At 37.5% G+C, this 22,647-nt stretch overlaps 1 protein-coding gene across 2 annotated transcripts in view; it reads left to right on the top strand.

The window, feature by feature from the left end:
* Positions 1-22,647, top strand: part of LOC124792596 (pre-mRNA-processing-splicing factor 8) — a 103,646-nt gene that overhangs the window by 36,813 nt on the left and 44,186 nt on the right. For both annotated transcript variants that reach the window (XR_007016577.1, XM_047257953.1), the window contains exons 14-19: positions 2,057-2,173; positions 5,407-5,613; positions 5,691-5,854; positions 17,811-17,937; positions 19,638-19,830; positions 21,234-21,421. Coding sequence is in view for 1 of the 2 variants with exons in the window: in XM_047257953.1 (XP_047113909.1) it covers positions 2,057-2,173; positions 5,407-5,613; positions 5,691-5,854; positions 17,811-17,937; positions 19,638-19,830; positions 21,234-21,421 (996 nt within the window). In the remaining variant the exon portion in view is untranslated. The remainder of the gene's footprint in view (positions 1-2,056; positions 2,174-5,406; positions 5,614-5,690; positions 5,855-17,810; positions 17,938-19,637; positions 19,831-21,233; positions 21,422-22,647) is intronic.

The following is a 22,647-nucleotide window of genomic DNA, read 5'->3' as shown; positions in this document are numbered from 1 at the left end:
TGATCCTAAACTGAGGAACCTAGTGCAACAGGTCGTAGCACTGGGGTCAGCATGACTCCACATCCCTGTTGGTACTTTCCAGACCCTCATTGACACTCTTCCTGCATGTCTCACAACAGTCTGCACTGTTATTCAGGCTTTTCACAGGGGTTACATTAAGGGGGGTAGGACGTCAAACGGGCCGACTTGTAGCAGGAGAATTACCACAGGACATTTTAATTTCTACTGTCTATACTTTTACAAATAAATTCATAACACTTTGTCACCATGACCAAGAAGGATTGAGGACTCACATTTATCGCATTGGAAGTTCAAAAATGTAGCAAAATACCTTTTTTACATGTGAAATTTCATCATTTTTTCACTTACTACTGGCTGCATTTGTTGTTATAGGTACACTTTTCTTCCTAAATAAGAGAGATTCTGTGATGAATTTTTCATAGCATACAAACAGTAGTTACAGGTGTATAAAACTCTAGAATTTTCCAAATCTATTAAAAAACTGTGGAAAAAAATTGAGATAATTAACTATAAAACGTGAATATTTTCTAAACATTAAGTTTAAAATGTAACTGTTCATTCATTTTTTCATAAATTAAATAACTTCTGGAGTTTCATACACCTGTAACTATGGTTTGTATGCTGTGCAAAAGTCATCGAAGAATTTATCGTACTTAGGAAGAAAAGTGTACCTATAGCAACAAATGCAGCCAGTAGTAAGTGAAAAAATGATGAAATTTCACATGTTAAAAAAAAAGTGTTTTGTTACATTTTTGAGCTTCCACTGCTATGAGTATGAATCCTGGTCATGTTGTTAAAGTTTTATGAATTTATTTGGAAAAATATAGACAGTGGAAATTAAAATGTCCTGTGGTGCCTCTTCTGTTCCAAGCTGGCCTGTTTGACATCCTACCCCCCTTAATATGACTGGGCAATGTAATAAACCTAAAGTGGCAGGTATAAGAGAAAAGCTGGAATATTTTACAAAATGGTATATTTTCTATGTATTTCTTAGAACATGGGGTTGCACTATTTTTAGAATGCACGAAGCAGTTGCCCTTTATTAATTACGAATGTCTAAAAATACTATTTTTAATACGATGGAGTTGTAGTGTCGTTTGATCCAGATCCTTCAAATTTCTCATTCTTGCTGCTCTTTGGAATACAATTAATTGACAGTTGTCTTTTCATTTTGAAACATTGAACTGTTGCGGAATCAAAATAAAAGATTCAAATATTAATTCTGATATGGCTGTAACTGCAGTGTTAAGGTGGATGGCATATTCTATGTCACTGAAACAAATTATTTTGTTCCTTGAAAGTTACAAAAATGGTATTAATATCAGAGAATGAGTGTTAAAAATATTTGGTTGAGGCTAATCCAGGTTAGTGAATTGGAAATTAAACTATTTCCTTCGTATTTCAAGATATGTATTTATATTTAAATAACTATTGCATGCTTACATATATCAGCAAATTCTTATTGCTGCTGTATTTTATATTAGATTTTGAAATTTGTATTACACTTGTATAGTTATTTTTATTTATTTATTAAATTTTTTTTTTTTTTTTTTTTTTTTTTTTTTTTTTTTTTTTTTTTTTGCCTTGATCGGCACCAGTAAATTGTATCAAGTTAAATGTAAACATCACAAGCTGTACCTATAACTTTGACATGTAATCTATGGTTATTTATCATTGAAGATAAATGTGGCTCTAATGTATGACACATTGTCAAGTTATGTTCCAAACTTGACAGTGCAGAGCTGTATACCGGGGCTACATATGTGCACGGTGATAAACAACCGTGAACTCTAGTTTAAAATTTTATACATACGATATTCACTACTGAAAAAAATTTCAAAAGTTCTGCCAGATGATAACCTCTAGGTTGGAATAAGTTGAAAAGTAATAAAACTAAGAAATTAATGGCTTGTGGTTTTGCTTTTTAAAAATCCAACAGAATTTCTTTTATGAAAGCTGGTAGCTGTGCGGCACAATTTTAAGGTTATTTGAATGCAATGTTATAACTGTTAATGGCTTTTTTTACTTCACTCAGGTGATGCACGACATTGTTGATATGATGCCTGAAGGAATTAAGCAGAATAAAGCCAGAACCATACTGCAGCATCTGTCAGAAGCATGGAGATGTTGGAAGGCCAATATACCATGGAAGGTCAGTTAATATGACAAACTTAATATGTCATTATTCAGAATGAATGACATAGTCATTTTTGGGGAAGGGTTCCTTGCAAAGAATTTTGTAATGAAAGCAGTTTGTGATGCTCCATCTAGAACCTCTCTGCTCAACTGGACATTCTGATTATGGCATCACACTACATTTCTCTCGTGAGATGTTTGTTTGTCAACACTCACAGTTCTAAAATTAACATTCATAAATAAAAGACTAGAAAGAGAAATGTCTTAACAGTTCAAGGTGTTTATAAATGAATATCGGGGTTTTAACGCTTTATAATATTTATTATATTAAACTTACAGCTATAAATGATATGTCAAATGAAAGAGCAACTCACAGTTTTACCAAGAACCATATAAATGTTCAATGTGAGCGCCATTTGTCACACGGCACACATCAAGTCTACAGCAGAGTTCTTCCCAAACGTTGATAAGTGACTGTAGCAACAGCTGCTTCAATCCGGTTTCTTAATTCAGGGAGGTCTGCTGGTAACGGAGGCATGTACACACGATCTTGATGAAGCCCCAAAGGAAAAAATCGCATGGTGTTAGGTTGGGTGAACGTGGAGGCCGTGCAAAGCAAGCCCTGTCATTGGACCTCTTGCGCCCTATCCAGCACTTGGGCACAGTGAAGTTCAACCAATGTCTAGTGGATTGCAGCGGAAGCATTGCGCGCTGCGCATACACACTGGTGCCATACACAACTGTTTGAGTTGCTCTTTCATGTGACATATCATTTATAACTGTAAGTTTAATGTAATAAATATTATAAAGCATTAAAACCCCGATATTCATTTATAAACACCCTGTATTTGTCACATAGTCTTGTTGTAATGCAGAAAAGACTGACACATCCAGCCATGAAAATGCAGTTGAACATTAACAACAGTAGGTTGTAGTGCAAGATCCACTATGAGTCACAGTTGAAGTTGATTTATTTGAGACATGACCGTTTTCAGGCTGGAGCCCATCTTCGGGCAATTATACATTCATTTACCTGTTTCCATATTCAGTGTTAGAGTTCAACGTGTAGTAAAAGCCAGATTACAGGTTGTTTATGAAATACACACAACTGAAAGAACAAAAAGTGTCGAAATAATTTGTTGAAAATGTTAGCATACTTGTATATAAGTGGAGTATCCAAATTGTAGTTACACATTCGTCACATTTTTTACTATATTCCTTTTTATGAATGTTATTGTTAGAAGTGAAATATTAGTGTGGCAGTTCTAGCAGTTCAGTGAGGGAATGTATCCCAGCCTTGGATATTTTTTTTATGCTATAATGGAGTGTTTTTAATTATCTGAATTTTGTCATGAATAAGTTTGTTGGTGTAGAAGTTTATTATGTCCATGGAAGCAAATTTTGCACTATCTGGTAATGGTATGTCTTTGATATCATCTATAAAATCATAGCTATCTACATTTCATAAGTATAAAAAAATACTGTAAATGTCTTTAAGCTTCCCAGCAACAAAATACGCAGGACCATTTATTGAGTTAATCATATGATGTAGAGGACAAACTGGTTTATGGATTTTTGGCTGCAAACATGCATTTAGTGCAGCTGGGTTCATGACAAGGTGTTGTAGGACATTGAAGTCAGATGACAGGAAATCATAAAATTTCACTAGTTTCCTTAGCTGAGCTTGAAATTTGGGTATGGATTTAATCTGTTTTTCATGTGTATTGTTTATGTAAAAATTCCAGAGTTTTGCTGATATATTAAATGTAAATAACTGCTGAGTTCCCTTCATCAGCTTTCATTGCCAGAGCTTTATTTGGGGATAGTTTTCTATTAATATTTCTGAGCAGTTTGGAGTCAGTTTTTTCACAGTTACGTTTTTTTGTTTTGTAGATTTTTGTGTGTGATATTCTTAATTTTAAGACAATACTAATCTGCTCGTACTGTTCATTTTAGCTGAGCCACGTGCCACTTCAGAGCAGACAGTTAAATTCTTGATACTGTTATTATTGAGCAGCAGTAGTGGAATATTTTGTTTGAGACCTTTCTCAAGTAACTCAGGTTTATCTTTCTTAAATGTGATGTTGGCGGAGTTTTATCACCCTGTCATAAAAAATTTGTTCTGGTTGTTGTCTTTCATCAGAATTGAAAGCAAGTAATTTCTGATTATGTCTAGTTAGCACAAGTAATGGTTCTTTGCTCACCTGCTTGCTAATTTTATCTAGAGTAGACATGAATTGTGTGTGAGTCAAGGAAATGTGAAATGCAGCTTGAATATTTGCTTGGTAAAGGAAACTGATTTTGTGTAATGAGATTTAGTCAGATAATTTCACATATTGTATTAAATGAAAAGCACCAGTGTGCTTTTGTTCTACAATATTACTTTCATTGTTAACCGGTTTTCGGCTTAAAAGGCCATCTTCAGACATTCACACTTTGTCTTTGCAATTTTGGCTGAGTGAGTGTGGTTCCTAACATTAATTTTAATGTAATTTAAGTATTACTTTAGACAAAAGATACTTTTTGCCAAATTTGATTGTTTGAATGGTTATAATCATCTTGATTTTAATGTTCTGAAAACAGTGACAGTTCATAATGCCTGGCTAGGCAACATTAAGTGAATTTGATCCATAATGGATGTTGTTGAACTTCATGATTGTTCCTGTATAGGGTGTAGAATAATTGAAGGTGATTTATTTAAGAGACAAATGATGTCAGGCTTGTGCTCATCTTCAGATGATTACACATTCATTTTCAAGTTTTCACATTCATTACATGACATTGACTAAATAGACACAAGTGAAAGAATTTGAACCACTTGAAGATTGGCACAAGCTTGAAGTGAGTGTGTCTTAAATAAATTGCATTCAGTTGTGATGAATAGGAGATTGTATTCTACACCCTATAAAGAAACAGGGTTAAGGATAAAATTCACTTAAACAACAGTGTTTCTTATTCTTTATTACACTCATGTGTATAGTAATCGTGCTGGTATATTTTAAATTTGAAAAGTTTACTATAATTGTAAAACTGACTTACTCCACATCAGAAGGACCTTGTCGCAGTTATAATACATGGAACATGCAAATAACTGAATAGAAAAGTTTCAATTTACTTTCTTGGTGCTGGCTAAAATATTTGTAAAAATGTTGTTATTAATTGTTTGTTTTCATATATCTTTCAAAATAACAAGTGCTGAGATCAACAGACTGTTAAATTATTTATAAAATATGATATTTTTTCTTCTAGGTTCCTGGGCTTCCTACACCAATTGAGAATATGATTTTACGTTATGTTAAAATGAAAGCTGACTGGTGGACTAATACTGCACATTACAATAGAGAACGTATTAGGCGTGGAGCTACAGTTGATAAAACAGTTTGTAAAAAGAATCTTGGTAGACTTACAAGACTTTACTTAAAAGCTGAACAAGAAAGACAACACAACTACCTGAAGGTGAATGCATTTTCCACTTTCCTTATTATAATTCCAAGATTTTATAACACTTTTTAATTCACTTAATTACATTTTAGGATGGGCCATATATCTCTCCTGAGGAAGCTGTTGCTATATACACAACAACAGTGCATTGGTTAGAGTCCCGAAGATTTGCACCAATTCCATTTCCACCATTGTCATACAAACACGATACAAAGCTGCTGATATTGTCTCTTGAAAGGTTGAAGGAAGCTTACAGGTAATTCATAACTTTTTATAGAATTGTCTAAATACACGTTCAATAGTCAAAATTGTCAGTGTTAGTACAATAATTGTATGTTTTAACAAACTTCCTGCAAGCAGGAAAGCTAGAGAATCCAAAACAAAGATGAAAAGGAACAGATTAGATGCCCTTAGTCTGTGTGAAATGAGATGGGGAGAGAAAGTGGAGATTATAAACTCTTTTACTCGGGGAAATCGAGTGGTGAAAACGGAGTAGGAATATTGATAGGGCAAAAGTTGAAAAATAAGGTAATGAAGGTACAATACATTGATGGAAGACTGTTGATGATACGACTGAAGGGTAGTTCAAAAGATTTGGTGTTAATACAGGTATATATGCCAACCAGCCAGCATAGAGATGGGGAAGTCGAAGAATATTATGAGAAAATACAAGAACTCATCAAGAAAGAAAATATAAATGCCTGCATTATCATCATGGGGGACTGGAATGCAGTGGTCGGTGAAGGAAGAGATGAAAATGCAGTAGGAAAATTTGGATTAGGAATAAGAAATGAGAGAGGTGAACGACTAATTAGTGTCTGTAGAGAAAATTCATTGGCAGTGGGTAACACATTATTTGAACACCACAAAAGGAGATGTTACACATGGATATCAAATTTGAATAGGGAAAGATATCAGTTGGACTACATCCGGATACAAAAAAGATTTAGGAACTGTTTGAAGAATGCTAAAGCTTATCCAAGAGCGGATAGAAATTCAGACCACAACCTAGTAATGGGAGAAATACAAGTGAAGTTGAAAAAAAGTCTGGAGAGGTAAAGCAAAGGAAAGACTAAACATAGAAAGACTTAAAGAGGTAGGAAAGATATCAAATTTGGAGAACAGATTTATGGAAAAATGGCAAAGAGATAGTGTTGATGAAAGTGTTAATGAAAAGTGGATAAAAATGAAGGAAGGGCTCATGGACTCTGCCAAAGAAGTACTAGGAATTAGAGTATCCCAAAGCCCTAGGAAAGAATGGATAACAGACAACGTGTTGAAAAAGATGGAAGAGCGGAGAAAGTGGAAAAGTGTAGAAAATGAAGAAGGCAAAAAGACGTACAAGAAACTGAATAATGAATTAAGAAGAGAAGCTGATGAAGCGAGGGAAAAATTGATGAAACAGAAATGCGACAAAATAGAGAAAATGGAGAAAGAGGGAAAGAATGAAATGATGTATAGACTGGCTAGTGAGATAGTTTTTGAATGTAAAAGAAAGAGCAATAGTATGGAAATAGAAAGAACGGATGGTACTCTAGCAGAAGAACCACATGAGTTTTTGAACAGATAGCAAGAATATATTGAATGTCTGTATAAGGCGGATGAAATGCAAAGCGAAATTAAGGTTGAAGAGGAGCAATATGTGCCGGAAGATGGAAAGGAATTCACAATCTTGGAAGCAGAAGTAGAAAAGGTGCTGAAGGAGATGAAGAATAGGAAGGCATGTGGAATTGATGATTTACCATCAGAACTGTTGAAGAGTCCGGGAAACGAGGCAAGAAAAGAAATAGTCTACCTCTGTAATGAGATATATGACAAAGGGGAATGGCCTGAGGACTTCCTTGCAACAGTTATGATACCAATAAAGAAAAAGAGAAACACTAAAAAATGTGAAGAGCATTGGACCATCAGTCGTATTTCTCATGCAACTGATGTCTTGCTGAGAGTGTTGAATATAAGGCTATATGGCAAGCTGGATAGAGGCATTGCAAAGGAGCAGTTCGGATTTAGGAGAGGAAAAGGAACAGGAGATGCTATTGGCCTGTTAAGAACTAGAGGGGAAAGATATATGGGAAAAGGTAGAGAAATCTTTGTTGTTTTTATAGATTTAGAAAAGGCTTTTGACAGAGTTCAGTGGAACAAGCTGATGGATATTTTGAAGAGGAAAGGAGTAGATTGGAAAGAGAGACGACTGGTACAGAATCTATATTTACATCAGAAAGTAAGGATAAGGATTGGAAATGAAATGTCAGAAGGACGTAGCATTCGACAAGGTTGTTGCCTTTCCCCACTGTTGTTTAACGCATACCTTGGAGAAATTATTGCAAAAGGCTTACATGGGAAAAGAGGAACATGTATTGGTGGAAAGGGAATAGAATTTATAAGATTTGCTGATGACATGGTATTAGTGGCAGAAAGTGAGTGGATAGTGAATAACAGGCTGAAAGATCTGAATTAAGCTTGTGTGGAATATGGGATGCAAATAAACACAGTGAAAACAAACAGTACGGTCATCAGTACAAGACACAGACTGTCCAATATTGAAATAGGACAATCTACCATTAGCCAAGTAAGTGCATTTTAATATCTTGGAAGCACAATAACTGAAGACTTGAGATGTCACCAGGAAGTGAAAACTCGAATTGCCATAGCGAAGGAGGCATTCAACAGAGAGAGGAGACTCTTATGTGGCAGTTTAGGAAAAGGCTTGGCAAAAGTTTTGTCTGTAGTGTGGCACTATATGAGGCAGAAACATGGATGCTAAGACGAGAGGATGAAAAAAAGGTTAGAATCGTTGGAGATCTGGATGTGGAGGAGAATGGAAAGATTGAGTAATGAAAGATTATTGGAAAGGGTTGGTGAGAGAAGATGTCTGCTGAAGGTTGTAAGACAAAGGAAAAAGAACTGGTTGGGACATTATTGAGAAGGGAGTGCTTGCTAGCAGATGCTTTGGAAGGATTGGTTTGTGGGAGAAGACTGAGAGGAAGAAGGAGATAAAAGATGATAGACGACATAAAGGGAAGAGGAAATTATGCAGACCTGAAGAGGATGGCAGAAGACCGCACAGCCTGGAGAACTACCGTGTGAAAACCTGCCTTTCGGCAGAACACTGATGATGTTTAACAAACTGTGCAGGTCTGCAGTGTGATGGTAAGGAAACTTAATGAATTGCTCTCAGTGAAATCTTCTTTAATGTAACTTGTTTTCTGAATAAGTTTTAAATGTGTTCCGTTAACAATCACGAGAATTGATTTACGTCATGAAATTCAGATTGTTGACCTAGTTCCTTATAGACGTGTTCACGTGTTTCATTGATGCCCAAGATGTTAATACCACATAGTAAATTGATGCTCCAAAATTTGTGTAAACTTGTGCACTAAAAATTCCAGAAACATGCCCCAAATTAAGAAAATATGTAATGCAAAATGAGGAATATACATTCAAAAGACATAAACAGGCACTTAAAGGAACAAACCAGGACCAAGTAGAAATTTCTTACGGATTCAACTTTGTTAGCCGTTTCAATCATAAAAGGTACTAGTTTCATCTTGCTAAAGGCTATTTGTTGTATGTGTTGCCATACATTAGTAAATATTTTTCCAAAATCTCTGAAATAAATGTCTTTCTCTTGATTTGAAAGACATTTGAAATCATCGCTTGTTTGTATCAAACAATGGAATATCAACATTGTAGGAAAAGACAGAGTGCTACTTACCATAAAGAAGAGACGCTGTTATGTCATTGCATAACATAGTCATTGCACAAAGACGTTGTCTGGAACACCCAAGTTAAAGACCATTTTGCGAGAGAAATATTCATACTCTTCAATAGTATGACTGGATCTCAGATGATTTGCTTTTTGTGTTACAACCATACTCTGAAGAATAACTTCTTCCTGAATTAAGGCCGCAAAAATTATTTTGGTGTGAAATAATGAAAAGTACTTTATTTTCTGTACTTTACAAATTTGTAATATTGTATTAAGAATACAGAAAATTCCTTTTGATATACACTGATGGGGGGAAAAAACAACCAGAACACTGAGCAAGAGTTGTGTGACATATATTGTGGATGACTGTTTACTCTTTCAGAATACATTTTGGTAAAATTTCAGATGTTTTGAGTTGTTTAGGCACTTATGCACGTGCATTTTTTAACAAATTTTCATGTAGCATAGAATTACTTTAATAATTGTTTTTCGGTTAAGTATTGCCATGTGATGCTTTTTCTTTCCAATGTATAATTTTAATTTATTTTATAGGGTGTAATATGCTTATCACTGAGTGGCGGGATTTTCTTGAGATTGTTGGCTGTTGGTTGGTTGTGACAATAGTCACCTCAGTTTGTATGGCAATTGCAGCAGGATACTGCAGTCAGAATGTTGAGTCACTTGTATGCTCAGCATGAAACAAAAGTAAAAAGACATTAATTAAGCCTATGTTTTACATATTATTTTAACACACAAATGCAAGTATTTGAATATCCTTTAAATAATTTTTAATACTTAAGATGATGCTGAAGATTAGATAGGTAGATCACATAACTAATGAGGAAGTATGGAATAAGATTGGGGAGAAGAGAAGTTTGTGGCACAACTTGACTAGAAGAAGGGATTGGTTGGTAGGACATGTTCTGAGGCATCAAGGGATCACCAGTTTAGTATTGGAGGGCAGCGTGGAGGGTAAAAATCGTAGAGGGAGACCAAGAGATGAATACACTAAGCAGATTCAGAAGGATGTAGGTTGCAGTAGGTACTGGGAGATGAAGAAGCTTGGACAGGATAGAGTAGCATGGAGAGCTGCATCAAACCAGTCTCAGGACTGAAGACCACAACAACAACAACAATTTTTAATACATATTAAATTACTACTAAATCTTCTCACTCGTGACCCACCTCTGTGGAAATTATAGCAGTGTAAGAACTCCAGTATCTTGTCACTGTGCAACATGTGCTAAGTCTTGCGCAAGTTGAGGCAAAATGAGGACACATCCCAGGCAAAAAATGTACAACGTTTTTATTGAAAAAGACATAAATAAAAAAGCTTCTCCTTTGGAGACAAGTTAATCACCACAATTTTGTGATTAGTGCTGTAATTTATAAAAGTCCAGCTTATGTTGAAGACCTTAATGATGAAACAGTCAAAATTAATGTTCACGCAGAAGTAGAACAAAATAATGTAGTTGTAGTGCCGCTACCCAGTCTTTGGACATTAACAGCCATGGGCCAGTAGCCGCTAGTATTGCGACATGTTGGACCCAATAACAGACATAGCAATTTATTGCGGAGCAAGGATAACAGAGCGTAGCAGTAAACAGCAGCGCACAGTGGTAACCGTGTAGCAAGTGGGGCGATTTCACCACACCAAGCCAAGTCTCATGTTGTGGCTACGTGACTAGGCATCAGGCTTTAGCGAAGCAAGTGGGCACCGGAGGATATAAATGAGTGGATTTTAAGGCAGGGATGACTTCTCATTGCTGGAAATGAGTAGTGTCAGGACACCAGAGCTACACCAGACAGCAGGATGACTGTGATCACCCAGCAGTAGCTGTGGGCTTGAAACTGGCCCTAAGTTCTTCAAGGGAATTGGTGCCACTGCTCTGCTGGCCTGCTGTCTGTGCCTGCTACCATCAGTGCTGAGTTCCTGGTGGGACAAGACGCCACAGCGCCAGCTGTCCTCTGACCCCTATCTGAGGGCAGTAGGTGGAACCCAGCACACATCAGACTCCACACGCCAATACCGTGGCCTCGTGCATAGTCGAGGAACCATTCTCTGAGTGGAATGCTGTCCCAGAACAGCACATAGCTCTGCTGATGTTAGGGGCTGTGGCATCCAAAGGCTGCTGGCCTCAGAAATACTGGGCACCAGCTCAACTGCTGCAAGTGTAAGCTGGTGCCTGTTTATCAGCACCAGCCGGGAACAAAGGGGAAAAGCATGGCTGCCTCACTACCTCATGTATTGAAGTGACTCAAAGTGATTTGTAACTGTTAACAGCATTTCACCAGAGCCTACTGGCTTGCCGCCACAGCTCACTCATTTCTCAACAAACACAGCATGCTATATACTGAAGGTCTGTGGGCGATAGCAAGTTTTTGACATCTCTGATGCAGAGGCCAAGTCCTAGCAATAGTGAAGGCAGGAACTGGCGACTCTTCAGTCAGTGGTGGTGTGGCATTGTACTTAATGAAGGTTTCGATTGAGGCTCTGATTGTGGAACTGCAGGTGTAGTAGGCGCCTGGCCCAGAACTTTTCTGAATGTGCCTTGGAGCAGTTTTGTGATGCACTAAATGCCCAGGCCGGGTAGAGATACTAAAGGAACTATTTGCAATTGCATGGCCTGTGGAGGCAAACAGGTCTATGAAGTCAGTGACTTATGGCTGGCACTCACAATGCTACCTGCTGGCCTAAGTAATGTGCATGGTTGAACTCTGTTGTCTGCAGATGTAACCCCTGAAGGTTGGACCACTTGCTATACCAATACTGTGAGAAGGGTTGCCAGTTTGTAGGGCATACAGTCCCTACACAGCATCCCTCCTCCCATCAAAGGATGAGGTAGTATAGTACTTGTTGATATTTGAGAACCCTGAACCTTCTTCGTTGGCTGCCTTTGGAAGAGGTGACCCCAGCTGGCTGAGGCATCTGGCCAAACAAAGTATCTGTGAACGGGTGCTGCCTGTTTGCTTTGGTAGGTTTAGCAAGGCACCGCCATGTTGGCAATATTTGCATTGATGATGACTTGCCAACACATGAGTTGACGTGTCAGCCTCTTCGTGAGCACAACTCCCCAGTGGCACTAATGTAGGAGGGTCAGAATGTGGTGCCACAAGGCCCATGGGATCACGATATGGGTGCAACGGTTTTCTCCTTACAAATTTTGACAGATGCATGCCATGAAGACAGTGTAACAATACTGAATGCGAGTTGTGAATTGTCCTCTCACTTCCATAGTATCATTCTGGAGAATTCTTGTAGCTGAGTGAGTCTGAATGATGACAAGTCTCCGAAATTACTATAGGCTTGGAAGAACTCATATTGGTCTGGAAATCCACTGGTATGGAGTTGACAGTAAGGGTAAAAAGTTGACCACATATGGGAAACATAGTGTGAACATGTAAAATGTTCTGGCCACAGGCATCGCGCACATCCTCAACTCCCTAGAAGGAGGGTCGATGCAGGCCTAATCTACATTCATTTTGAGGGAAGATTGGCAAACTTCCGCATTGTGTCCTGTCTTGCTGCAGGAAGAATATTTAACGTGGCGACAACAACACTGTTGCTGTGAGTGGATGATAAAACAGCTGCTGCATGAGATTAACTGCTGCAGGTGGCGCACAGAGGGCTTGCCAGCCACAGAAAGCAGAATGTAGTGCAGACAACAGTTGTGTTTGTGGTGAACGAGTAGGGCAGGCTGCAAGGGTTGTGTAATGATGCCTGTTCGAAATACCTAGTCATGGGGAGGTAGCACTCTAATGCATGGTCCTTTTATTTCAGATCAGTATGAAGTCCTTAGTCTGGTGAAAGTACAAGAATCATGTCTCGTGACAAGGGAAGTTGTGGAGGACTGTTTATGTTGAGATTAATACAATGGAACATTGCAATTCTTGACTGTTCACTGAAACACTACAGTTTGGCTATTCATACTCTGTAAGTGTGTCCTCTAAGCTTGTGCCAAATAAGTAATTTATGGCAGGTCACTGCAATTTGTACTTGTGAGTCAAAATATGCTAGTAAACAAGTCTTTAAGCGATCGTATGTGAGGGCATTATGCTCCACTTCAGGATTAAGCTGCTGTAGTAAATGGTAAAATTTCAAGCCTTCATACGCAAGGAAGAACACTTGCTGCTGCATATCATTTGTTGGCTGGGAAGTGTTGTCCCAGTTTGGCCATGTAGTTCACCCAGGGCTTGGTCTTCCAGTCAAACGCATGCCTAAATCCTTTAACCTGTGAGTTGATGTGGGACAGCCGGTTCGACAGCTCCAGGTTGGATATGGTGATTGCCCCCATCTTGTCTGCTATTGCGTGCATGGCATGTCCTATTCTCTGGAGTAGCAGCAACACTTGGGCAGTAAGACCGAAGGGCTGGGTATGGTGAAGCAAAAACTCACTTTCAAGTTTTTCACAACATAGGAGTCACACACACCAGACACTGTCTACTTGGAGCATAAAATGCACGAAAGTTTTGGTTCATAGAAAAGTTTCTTGTCACCACTTGCTAAGGCTTGTGGTGGTTGAGACACAATGAGAACACAGCCAAGGTAAACAATGTATAACAGTTTTATTGAAAAGTACAAATACCAAAAGCCTCCTATTTTGGAGAAAAGTTAACCATTACAAATTTGTGATTAGCACTGAATTTTTAAGTCCAATGTAGGTTGAGGGTCGTACTTCTGAAACAGTCGAAGTTAATGTTCACTTGGAAGGAGAACAAAAAAGCGTAGTGAAGGTGATGGGTAGTACCATGCTCCTAGACATCTTCAATTTGGAGGCCAGTTCCCAGTGATAGTGAAAGCAAGTGCTGAGGGTTCTGATGATCAGCAGTGTTGATGTGCCACAGCATCATATGAAGTAAAGGTTCTGATTGAGACTCAGCTTATGAAACAGCAGAGGCAGTTGGCACCTGACCCATAGCTTGATAGAATGTTCCTCAGAGTGGCTTTGTGCCTTAATACCCAGCCCATGTAGAGGTACTAGAGGAATTTTTGGCGATCACGTGACCCCTTGGCGGCAGACAGGTCTGCGAGACCATTGACCTCTAGCAGCAATTGCACTCCTGCCTGCTGGCCTAGGCAGATTGCGTGATTGAGCTCATGTCATCTGCCAGTGTAACCTCTTCAAGATTAGGTTACTTGGGATATCATTGGTGTGGGAAAGGTTGCCAGTCCGCAGGGTGTACAGCCCATTCATAGCAACTCAGTTTATTTTTGAATTTTCAGAATGACGTTTTGGGGCCTGTGCGTAAATCTTAAAAACCTGTAATGTTTATGTGTTTCTTATATTCCGAATTTCTATGTGAATGTATTGGTCCCTTTTGTCAACTTTGTGTTGTATGTGGACATAGCAGAGTCACATTTTACACCTACTAAAGTTAATAAAAGTTGCTGCACAGGGATAACATTGTGGGTCTTGCATTGAGCACAGAGCATATACTAGCACTATTTTGCTTCATTGAACAACACCAAAATACATTAAACAATTATGAGAAAAATAGCAAACCAGTAGTATTTTGTAGTGTTTCATCAGAGAAGGAAGAATCTTTGTTAATTGAAGAATTTAAGGGTTTATTTGTATTTGATTGCCATGCAGTTCCTCTTGTTTGACCCAACTCAATCAAAAGTTGTTCGCTTGCCTGTCTCATGATGCGGGTGAATATACAGGAGGGACATGGCACACTTCATTGTATTGTGACTGTATACTCACGTCCAGAAGCAGTTTGTTATACAATCTGATGCGTGTGAACAAATTTCAGTGTGAGTACTTTTCATTCTCATCAGCAAACGAGTTGGAGCCTGTTTTTCTGTGCAAGTTGAAATAGAACTGTTCTCTTGACCTGCAGAGGCATCTGCCTTCCAATTGAGAATTTATGGGACAAGGTGAAGAAAATATTCAGACGTGACTGGCTACACGATTCCTTGTAGGTATCTTATATTATACACATAACAACTTCTTACCCACCTGAATAACCACATGCTTTAGCACTCCCAGGATTTGAGCAGGTGTATTGGCCCCAATTTGAATCCAACCGGCCTATTGACAAGGGTATTGTGCTGGCCAGACTGGATATAGTTTTAAGCAGTTTCCTACATCTGACTAAGTGAATACTGGACCGTTACTGACACTCGTCCTCAGTTACATGATTTGCAAACATTTAAAAAATGTTCATACACTTTCACATAGATAACACTACACACAGACAGTTGGGATATACAAATTCTGTCACCGGGAAGAGCATGCGGTCTCTCTCTAAAATTAACAAAGCCATGCTAATCTCCTGTAGATATGGAATAAAGGCAAAAGAAGGTGAATGTAACAACCTCTTGTGAGAAGTGGAGAAACCAATAGTTTCCTCACAAAAAAATTAGTACACTATTATGATTATGATCATGATCTGTAAGTACTCTCATCCATTACTCTAAGGAGACATGAATTTTGTGCGTGTGAATAAAGTGATGCAGTACAGGAAACACTCAATCACTGAAAATACAGCAATTTCTCATATTTTTCTATTCATTTATTATTAACAGCAACATTATATATGATATAGACAAAGACCTGCAACATACACACTACTTTTGATATAGTGATTTCTTTATTCATTTTTATTTACACTCTAGTTGACGAAAAGCTGATAACTGCAACACATCCACATGTCACATAACAGTAAATCATGGTTTTTTTTTATAACCTATATCACAAAGCGAGCAGGTGTTGACAGATGTGAAAATAACCGAACTGTCAGTTTAATAAGTCACAGCTGCAAAATACTAACGCGAATTCTTTACAGACGAATGGAAAAACTGGTAGAAGCTGACCTCGGGTTAGATCATTTTGGATTCCGTAGAAATATTGGAACACGTGAGGCAATACTGACCTTACGACTTACCTTAGAAGAAAGATTAAGGAAAGTCAAACCTACGTTTCTAGCATTTGTAGACTTAGAGAAAGCTTTTGACAATGTTTACGGGAATACTCTTTCAAATTCTAAAGGTGGCAGGGGTAAAATACAGGGAGCAAAAGGCTATTTACAATTTGTACAGAAACCAGATTGCAGTTATGAGACGAGGGATATGAAAAGGAAGCAGTGGTTGGGAAGGCAGTGAGACAGGGTTGTAGCCTCTCTCTGATGTTATTCAATATGTATATTGAGCAAACAATAAAGGAAACAAAAGAAAAATTCAGAGTAGGTATTAAAATCCACGGAGAAGAAATAAAAACTTTGAGGTTCGCCGATGACATTGTAATTCTGTCAGAGACAGCAAAGGACTTGGAAGAGCAGTTGAACGGAATGGACAGTGTCTTGAAAGGAGGATATTGCGTGCATGGCATGTCCTATTCTCTGGAGTAGCAGCAACACTTGGGCAGTAAGACCGAAGGGCTGGGTATGGTGAAGCAAAAACTCACTTTCAAGTTTTTCACAACATAGGAGTCACACACACCAGACACTGTCTACTTGGAGCATAAAAAGGAGGATATAAGATGAACATCAACAAAAGCAAAACGGGATAATCGAATGTAGTCTAATTAAGTCATGTGAAGCTGAGGGAATTAGATTAGGAAATGAGACACTTAAAGTAGTAAAGGAGTTTTGCTATTTGGGGAGCAAAATAACTGATGATGGTCGAAGCAGAGAGGATGTAAAATGTAGACTGGCAATGGCGAGGAAGGAATTTCTGAAGAAGAGAAATTTGTTAACATAGAGTATAGATGTGTTAGGAAGTCATTTCTAAAAGTATTTGTATGGAGTGTAGCCATGTATGGAAGTTAAACATGGACGATAAATAGTTTGGACAAGAAGAGAATAGAAGCTTTCAAAATGTGGTGTTACAGAAGAATGCTGAAGATTAGATGGGTAGATCACATAACTAATGAGGAGGTATTGAATAGAATTGGGGAGAAGAGGAGTTTGTGGCAAAACTTGACAAGAAGAAGGGACTGGTTGATAGGACATGTTCTGAGGCATCAAGGGATCACAAATTTAGCATTGGAGGGTAAAAATCGTAGAGGGAGACCAAGAGATGAATACACCAAGCAGATTCTGAAGGATGTAGGTTGCAGTAAGTACTGGGAGATGAAGAAACTTGCACAGGATAGAGTAGCATGGAGAGCTGCATCAAATCAGTCTCAGGACTTAAGACCACAGCAACAACATTTCTCATTTAGACAAAGGACACAAAACATACATTAACTGAGTGCTCCTAACACCTTTTAGTTCCATACAGACCTTAGTTGAAAAGTGCTCTTAGTGACATCACATGCAACTTGCTGTGATAAACATTTTCGTTATACAACATTTCTACTGGAGGAGTGGGGGAAGCCGTAACGCATATCAGGATAGGCAAAGTACCATGTTATGTTACTCATAATTAAGGCTCTCAAAGAATGTTATGCCAGTTTGTATTGTGCTATTTCTACACAAGAAGTCTATGTAGCTAAGTATTTGTAATCAAATCTTAATCCATGGCAAGGCAGTATTTATTTATTTTTGTTTGTTTCAGTGTGAAGTCTCGCTTGAATCAGAGCCAACGTGAGGAACTCGGTTTGATTGAACAAGCATATGACAATCCCCATGAGGCACTGTCTAGAATAAAACGACACTTGTTAACACAGAGGGCTTTTAAAGAGGTGAGACATTGATTTCCTACTTTATCAGAGGGATGAACAGCTATCTGTTTTTTGATAATTTGGAAGCACATTAATAGTAGTTGTTTTGTTAATGTTGACTAATTTCTAAGTTATTGCCTAGAAAATGAACAGAATCTGATAGGATAAGACTGTGAGTTAACTAGGTCACTCCTGCATAAATACAAAGTTGCAGAAAATCTTTGTAGACTGCCGTGAGAAGGAATGTGAATATTTGGAAGTTGAGTTTGAGTGTAAAAGACTGAATGGTCATGTGTAAGAAAGGGAATAGGGCAGATGTAATGAAGTTACAGAGAAAAGAATTAGCATTTGTCCAATGACATATGTAGAGAAAGTGATAGCACAAGTCAGCTAATTGAAGAAAAATTTAAAATACAACACTATATGTATTAATTACCTGAAATTAGTACCCATGCTGTAGAGGTCAGTGAGTATTAGAAGACTTAGGTTTTTCCAAAAATAAGAGAACAAAATTATCACAATTGGAATATAAAGTAAAAGTACAGTGAATGGAAGACTTTGCAAGGTGAAGTAAACTGTAAATTTGAAGATTGGCTTGGGTATCAGTGTTGTATTAGACGAATTCGCACTGGAAGCATTATACTTTCTTTTCATTGTGACCTACAACCTATTTTGTCAAGATAAAAATCCTAACTCTGTTTCATGTGCAAGAGTATTACCCTATGTGAGACATTAAATAGCAAAAATGAATGCTCTGAACTTTCATGTCTAATATGACACTTGACCAGTTGATTAACAAAGCTTATTTAGTAAGTTTTGGGCAAGGTGGAGGGAAGACTGTTCTGTTATGACGATTGTTGCTTAGTTTCTGCATCATAGCCATAAACCCGAGCAGTTGTTTAATTTCCCTGCAGACATAAACCCAGTGTTGTTTCTGATCATTATGAAACAATCTGGGCACAAACTTTAGTGTAGTCCTTCTCATTTTCAATTCTTCTGATAGAATATGTTTACATGTACCACACTGTATGCACAAGGTGATGTCTGGTCGATCTTTCAGAGTCAGATCATTCACTTTCCGAACATACTCTTGTGTGGTACCATTCATAGCCAGCCAGAACTGCCTTCATTATTAGTCAATGTTCATGCAATTTTGAAACATATTTCCTAGCTGTAAATCTTTTGCTTAAAGCATTGTTTCCAAAACTTGCTTTAACATTAAATATGTTTCTGTAGCGATTTTTCACAAGCTTGAAACAACTTTATGCGGAGATTTTAGGTCAGCTGTTGCAAACTTGTGGAAATGCAACATTGGAAATATACTCACCAGCAACTAACCAAATCATTCAGCTCAGACACTTGTGACATTGTTTCAGAGCTCTTGTGTTGGAAGACACCTATCACTTTTTCAGTGTATTCACAACAATTTGAGTGCAACATTCGAACTTTAGGAGCTTCTGTATACCACCTCGTAATTTGCAGACTTTGTCCGGAGAGGAACTAAAACCTGCTTGTAGTGACGTTATTACTTGCATTACATGCTTCATATAAATTTCAGGAACATCTGGCAAGTGCTTCGTGGTCTTGGAAATAAGGATCTTACCTGTACAAAATAAAGAATGAGTTATTAAATTATATTCTAAGAAATTGGTTTAAATAGTAAAGTATTTGTGGCAGAAATAAACACAGATAGTGCCTTAAGTAAAATATTTTTGTTCCAGGTTGGCATAGAATTCATGGATCTCTACAGTCACTTGGTACCTGTTTATGATGTGGAACCCTTAGAGAAAATAACTGATGCTTACCTAGACCAGTACCTCTGGTATGAAGCTGATAAGAGAAGATTATTCCCACCGTGGGTGAAGCCATCAGACACTGAGCCACCACCCCTCCTTGTCTATAAGTGGTGCCAGGGTATGTTTGCAGGTTTTTGGTGGAATCAGTATTTTAATTTCTGTTTGCTAGAATTTTTGTTTTTATGTTTTCACCAGGTACACAGTATAATCTCGCTTTTACGTTCCCAGAATTAATGCTTTCCCACTGTTTATGCCATTTTTTTTTATCATTCCCATCCAGTTTCCTGTGTACATGATGTTAATTCACACCCAATTTTGTGTTAACATATTTATAATTTTCTGGTGATTTATGCTTTATGAAAAAATGTTCATCAAGAAATGGACTGACGTAATTCACATTCAATTACGATGGTATGGCATTGGCCGTTAAGTAGTGTTTAAAAACTTTACATGGTTAAATTTCTTGACATCAGGATGCTCTTCTCATCAGATCTGAACTGGAAACTGGTAAAAGTCTGAACAATTTGTGCTTCATCTCCTGCCGCTACCATGAGCTTCTTGGCGTGGTGGCTAATAGAAGTACCTAGGTTCATTCGAATAAAAGTATCATGACCAATCAAAACCATTTCCAAACTGTCTGTAGTATGCTTGCGCAGCTTCGTAATTGTTGTGATTGTCTTGATCAGCGTTATTCGAACCATATTTAATATGTTTCATTGTTTGGTCACTTTTAGCACTAGTTGACACATTTTCTTACCTTGCTGCAAGTGGCTTTGATTTAAATACAGCACCAGTTAGGTATTTTAATTCGTACTTAGCAACATGTGTTCCGAAAGTTTGTTCTCATTGTCAAGTGCAAATGTTCACACAAGTATTTTTGCGATGTTTTGCACACAAACATTGTGAGTGATAGTGTGTGTGTGTTGTTTTGTATATAATTGATGAGGCACAGTACCTGATAACATCAAAAAGATGATTACAGTGCAAGAGACGCTGAACAATACACATGCAGGTACCACACAAAATACTTAAATAAATATTTGCAGTTGACAACAAGAATAAATTCTCGAAATATGTAGTGCTGAGCATGAAAAAAATACATAACTGGTGTAATCATTCATTATTTATGTAATGAATGTCAGTTGCAGGCTTTCCAGAAACATCTATCCTTTACATAACTTTAAATGCTTAAAACTTTGTTTCCTGCATTTTACACCATTTTTTGTAAACCCTTTAAAAGTGTAAAAGTGGGGTTTCACTGTATTTGGTATTGGATTCTTATACAAATGAATGGTTAGGATTCTGTCACATTATCTTCTGTTATTTCTAACTCAAAGAATACCATATATTTAAGTATACTTCAAATTTATTTCCTAATTAAGAAAGTTTGACATGAGTTGTTTTGTCAGAACAAAGTCATTCTAGTAATTGTAGTTATTTTACCCGGTGATATCTCTTTATTATGTTATAGAGTTTGGATTTTAAGATATGACCATGAAACTAATTATATGTATCTTGCAGGAATCAACAATCTGCAGGATGTTTGGGATGTCACTGAAGGAGAATGTAATGTACTACTGGAATCAAAGTTTGAAAAAATGTATGAAAAAATAGATTTGACACTCCTTAACAGGCTGTTGAGACTAATCGTTGATCACAATATTGCTGATTACATGACAGCAAAAAATAATGTTGTCATTAATTATAAGGTTGGTTACACAAAATGTATTTAAATACAATAGTTAATCTATACAACCATATAAGTTTATTTTTCATAACTTCAAGTAACAGTGTTAAAAATTATTATGTTCTTCATGTAGTTTAACAAGCAGTGATGATGCCTGTGGCATTATTAACAGTATATATAGAAATTCCTCTACAGACTTTAAATCTCTATCAAAAATTTATTTTTATTTTTGGGAAAAAAAATTATCATTGCTGTGGCAGGTGTGTTTGATTTGTAAACTGTTCTGATTAATCGCTCTTTGTAATGTGTACTGGGTGGTTGTAATTAAGCTACAGCTACCACTAAAGCATTAATGTGGAACAAATTTACTCAGAAGAAATTAGTTCAAATTTTGGCCACCAGGTGCAAATATGGCACTGTGAATGCAAGGAAGATGTATAGAAATGTTTCTACACATAATGAATTAGGAACAGCAGAAAAGGTAAAACAAGTGGGAATGCCATGATGTTTGTTTTATTATTAACCTCTGCTTACATAATTTGTTAAAATTGAGCACTGGAGACATTGACGAGATGCTGCATCCGTAAAACAATGCGATCAACAGTTGCTCGCATCAGTTCTGATGGTATCCGAGGAATGTATTCCTGTTTATTGGCCTTCAGATCAGGTAGAGACCAAACATATCCTTGGTAAGCATGTTCTTTTAGATATCCTCAGAGCCAAAAGTCTCGAGGATTCAATTCAGGTGATCTTGCAGGCTGTGCATCTGGAAAACCTCTTGAGATAATGCATTCATGAAAGGTTGCATTAAGTAGATCTTACACTGAGCAATTGGCACGAGATGTTGCCCCACCTTCCATGAAAACAGTGATTTTCACAAAGTTGTGCTTTTCTAAAGCAGGACTTGACAGGGAAATGTCAGTAATGTGCATATGTGACGGTACAGTTGACAGGCCTTCTGGGTATATTTGCTTCAAAGAAGAATGGGCCAAGAATAAAGAGGCATGTGAATCCACACCACACAGTCCCAAACAAAGAGTGCAGTGGCTCTTCGCGCATCGTGCAAGGTTCCCAAATTTGGCAGTTCTGTGTATTCACTGCACTCTGTAGTGTAAAATGTACCTCATCACTCTGTAGACTATTGCCTGGCCGTGTCATCAACTTTGGTCTTTGTCAGAAACCAAGGAGCAAATTCAGAACATTGCTGTGAATTGTGAGGTTTCAGCTGCAGCACAATCTAGATCTTGT

This window comes from Schistocerca piceifrons, chromosome 1 (assembly GCF_021461385.2).
Source record: "Schistocerca piceifrons isolate TAMUIC-IGC-003096 chromosome 1, iqSchPice1.1, whole genome shotgun sequence".
In the NCBI taxonomy this organism is placed as follows: domain Eukaryota; kingdom Metazoa; phylum Arthropoda; class Insecta; order Orthoptera; family Acrididae; genus Schistocerca; species Schistocerca piceifrons.
This window is presented reverse-complemented; position numbering and strand designations above follow the sequence as displayed.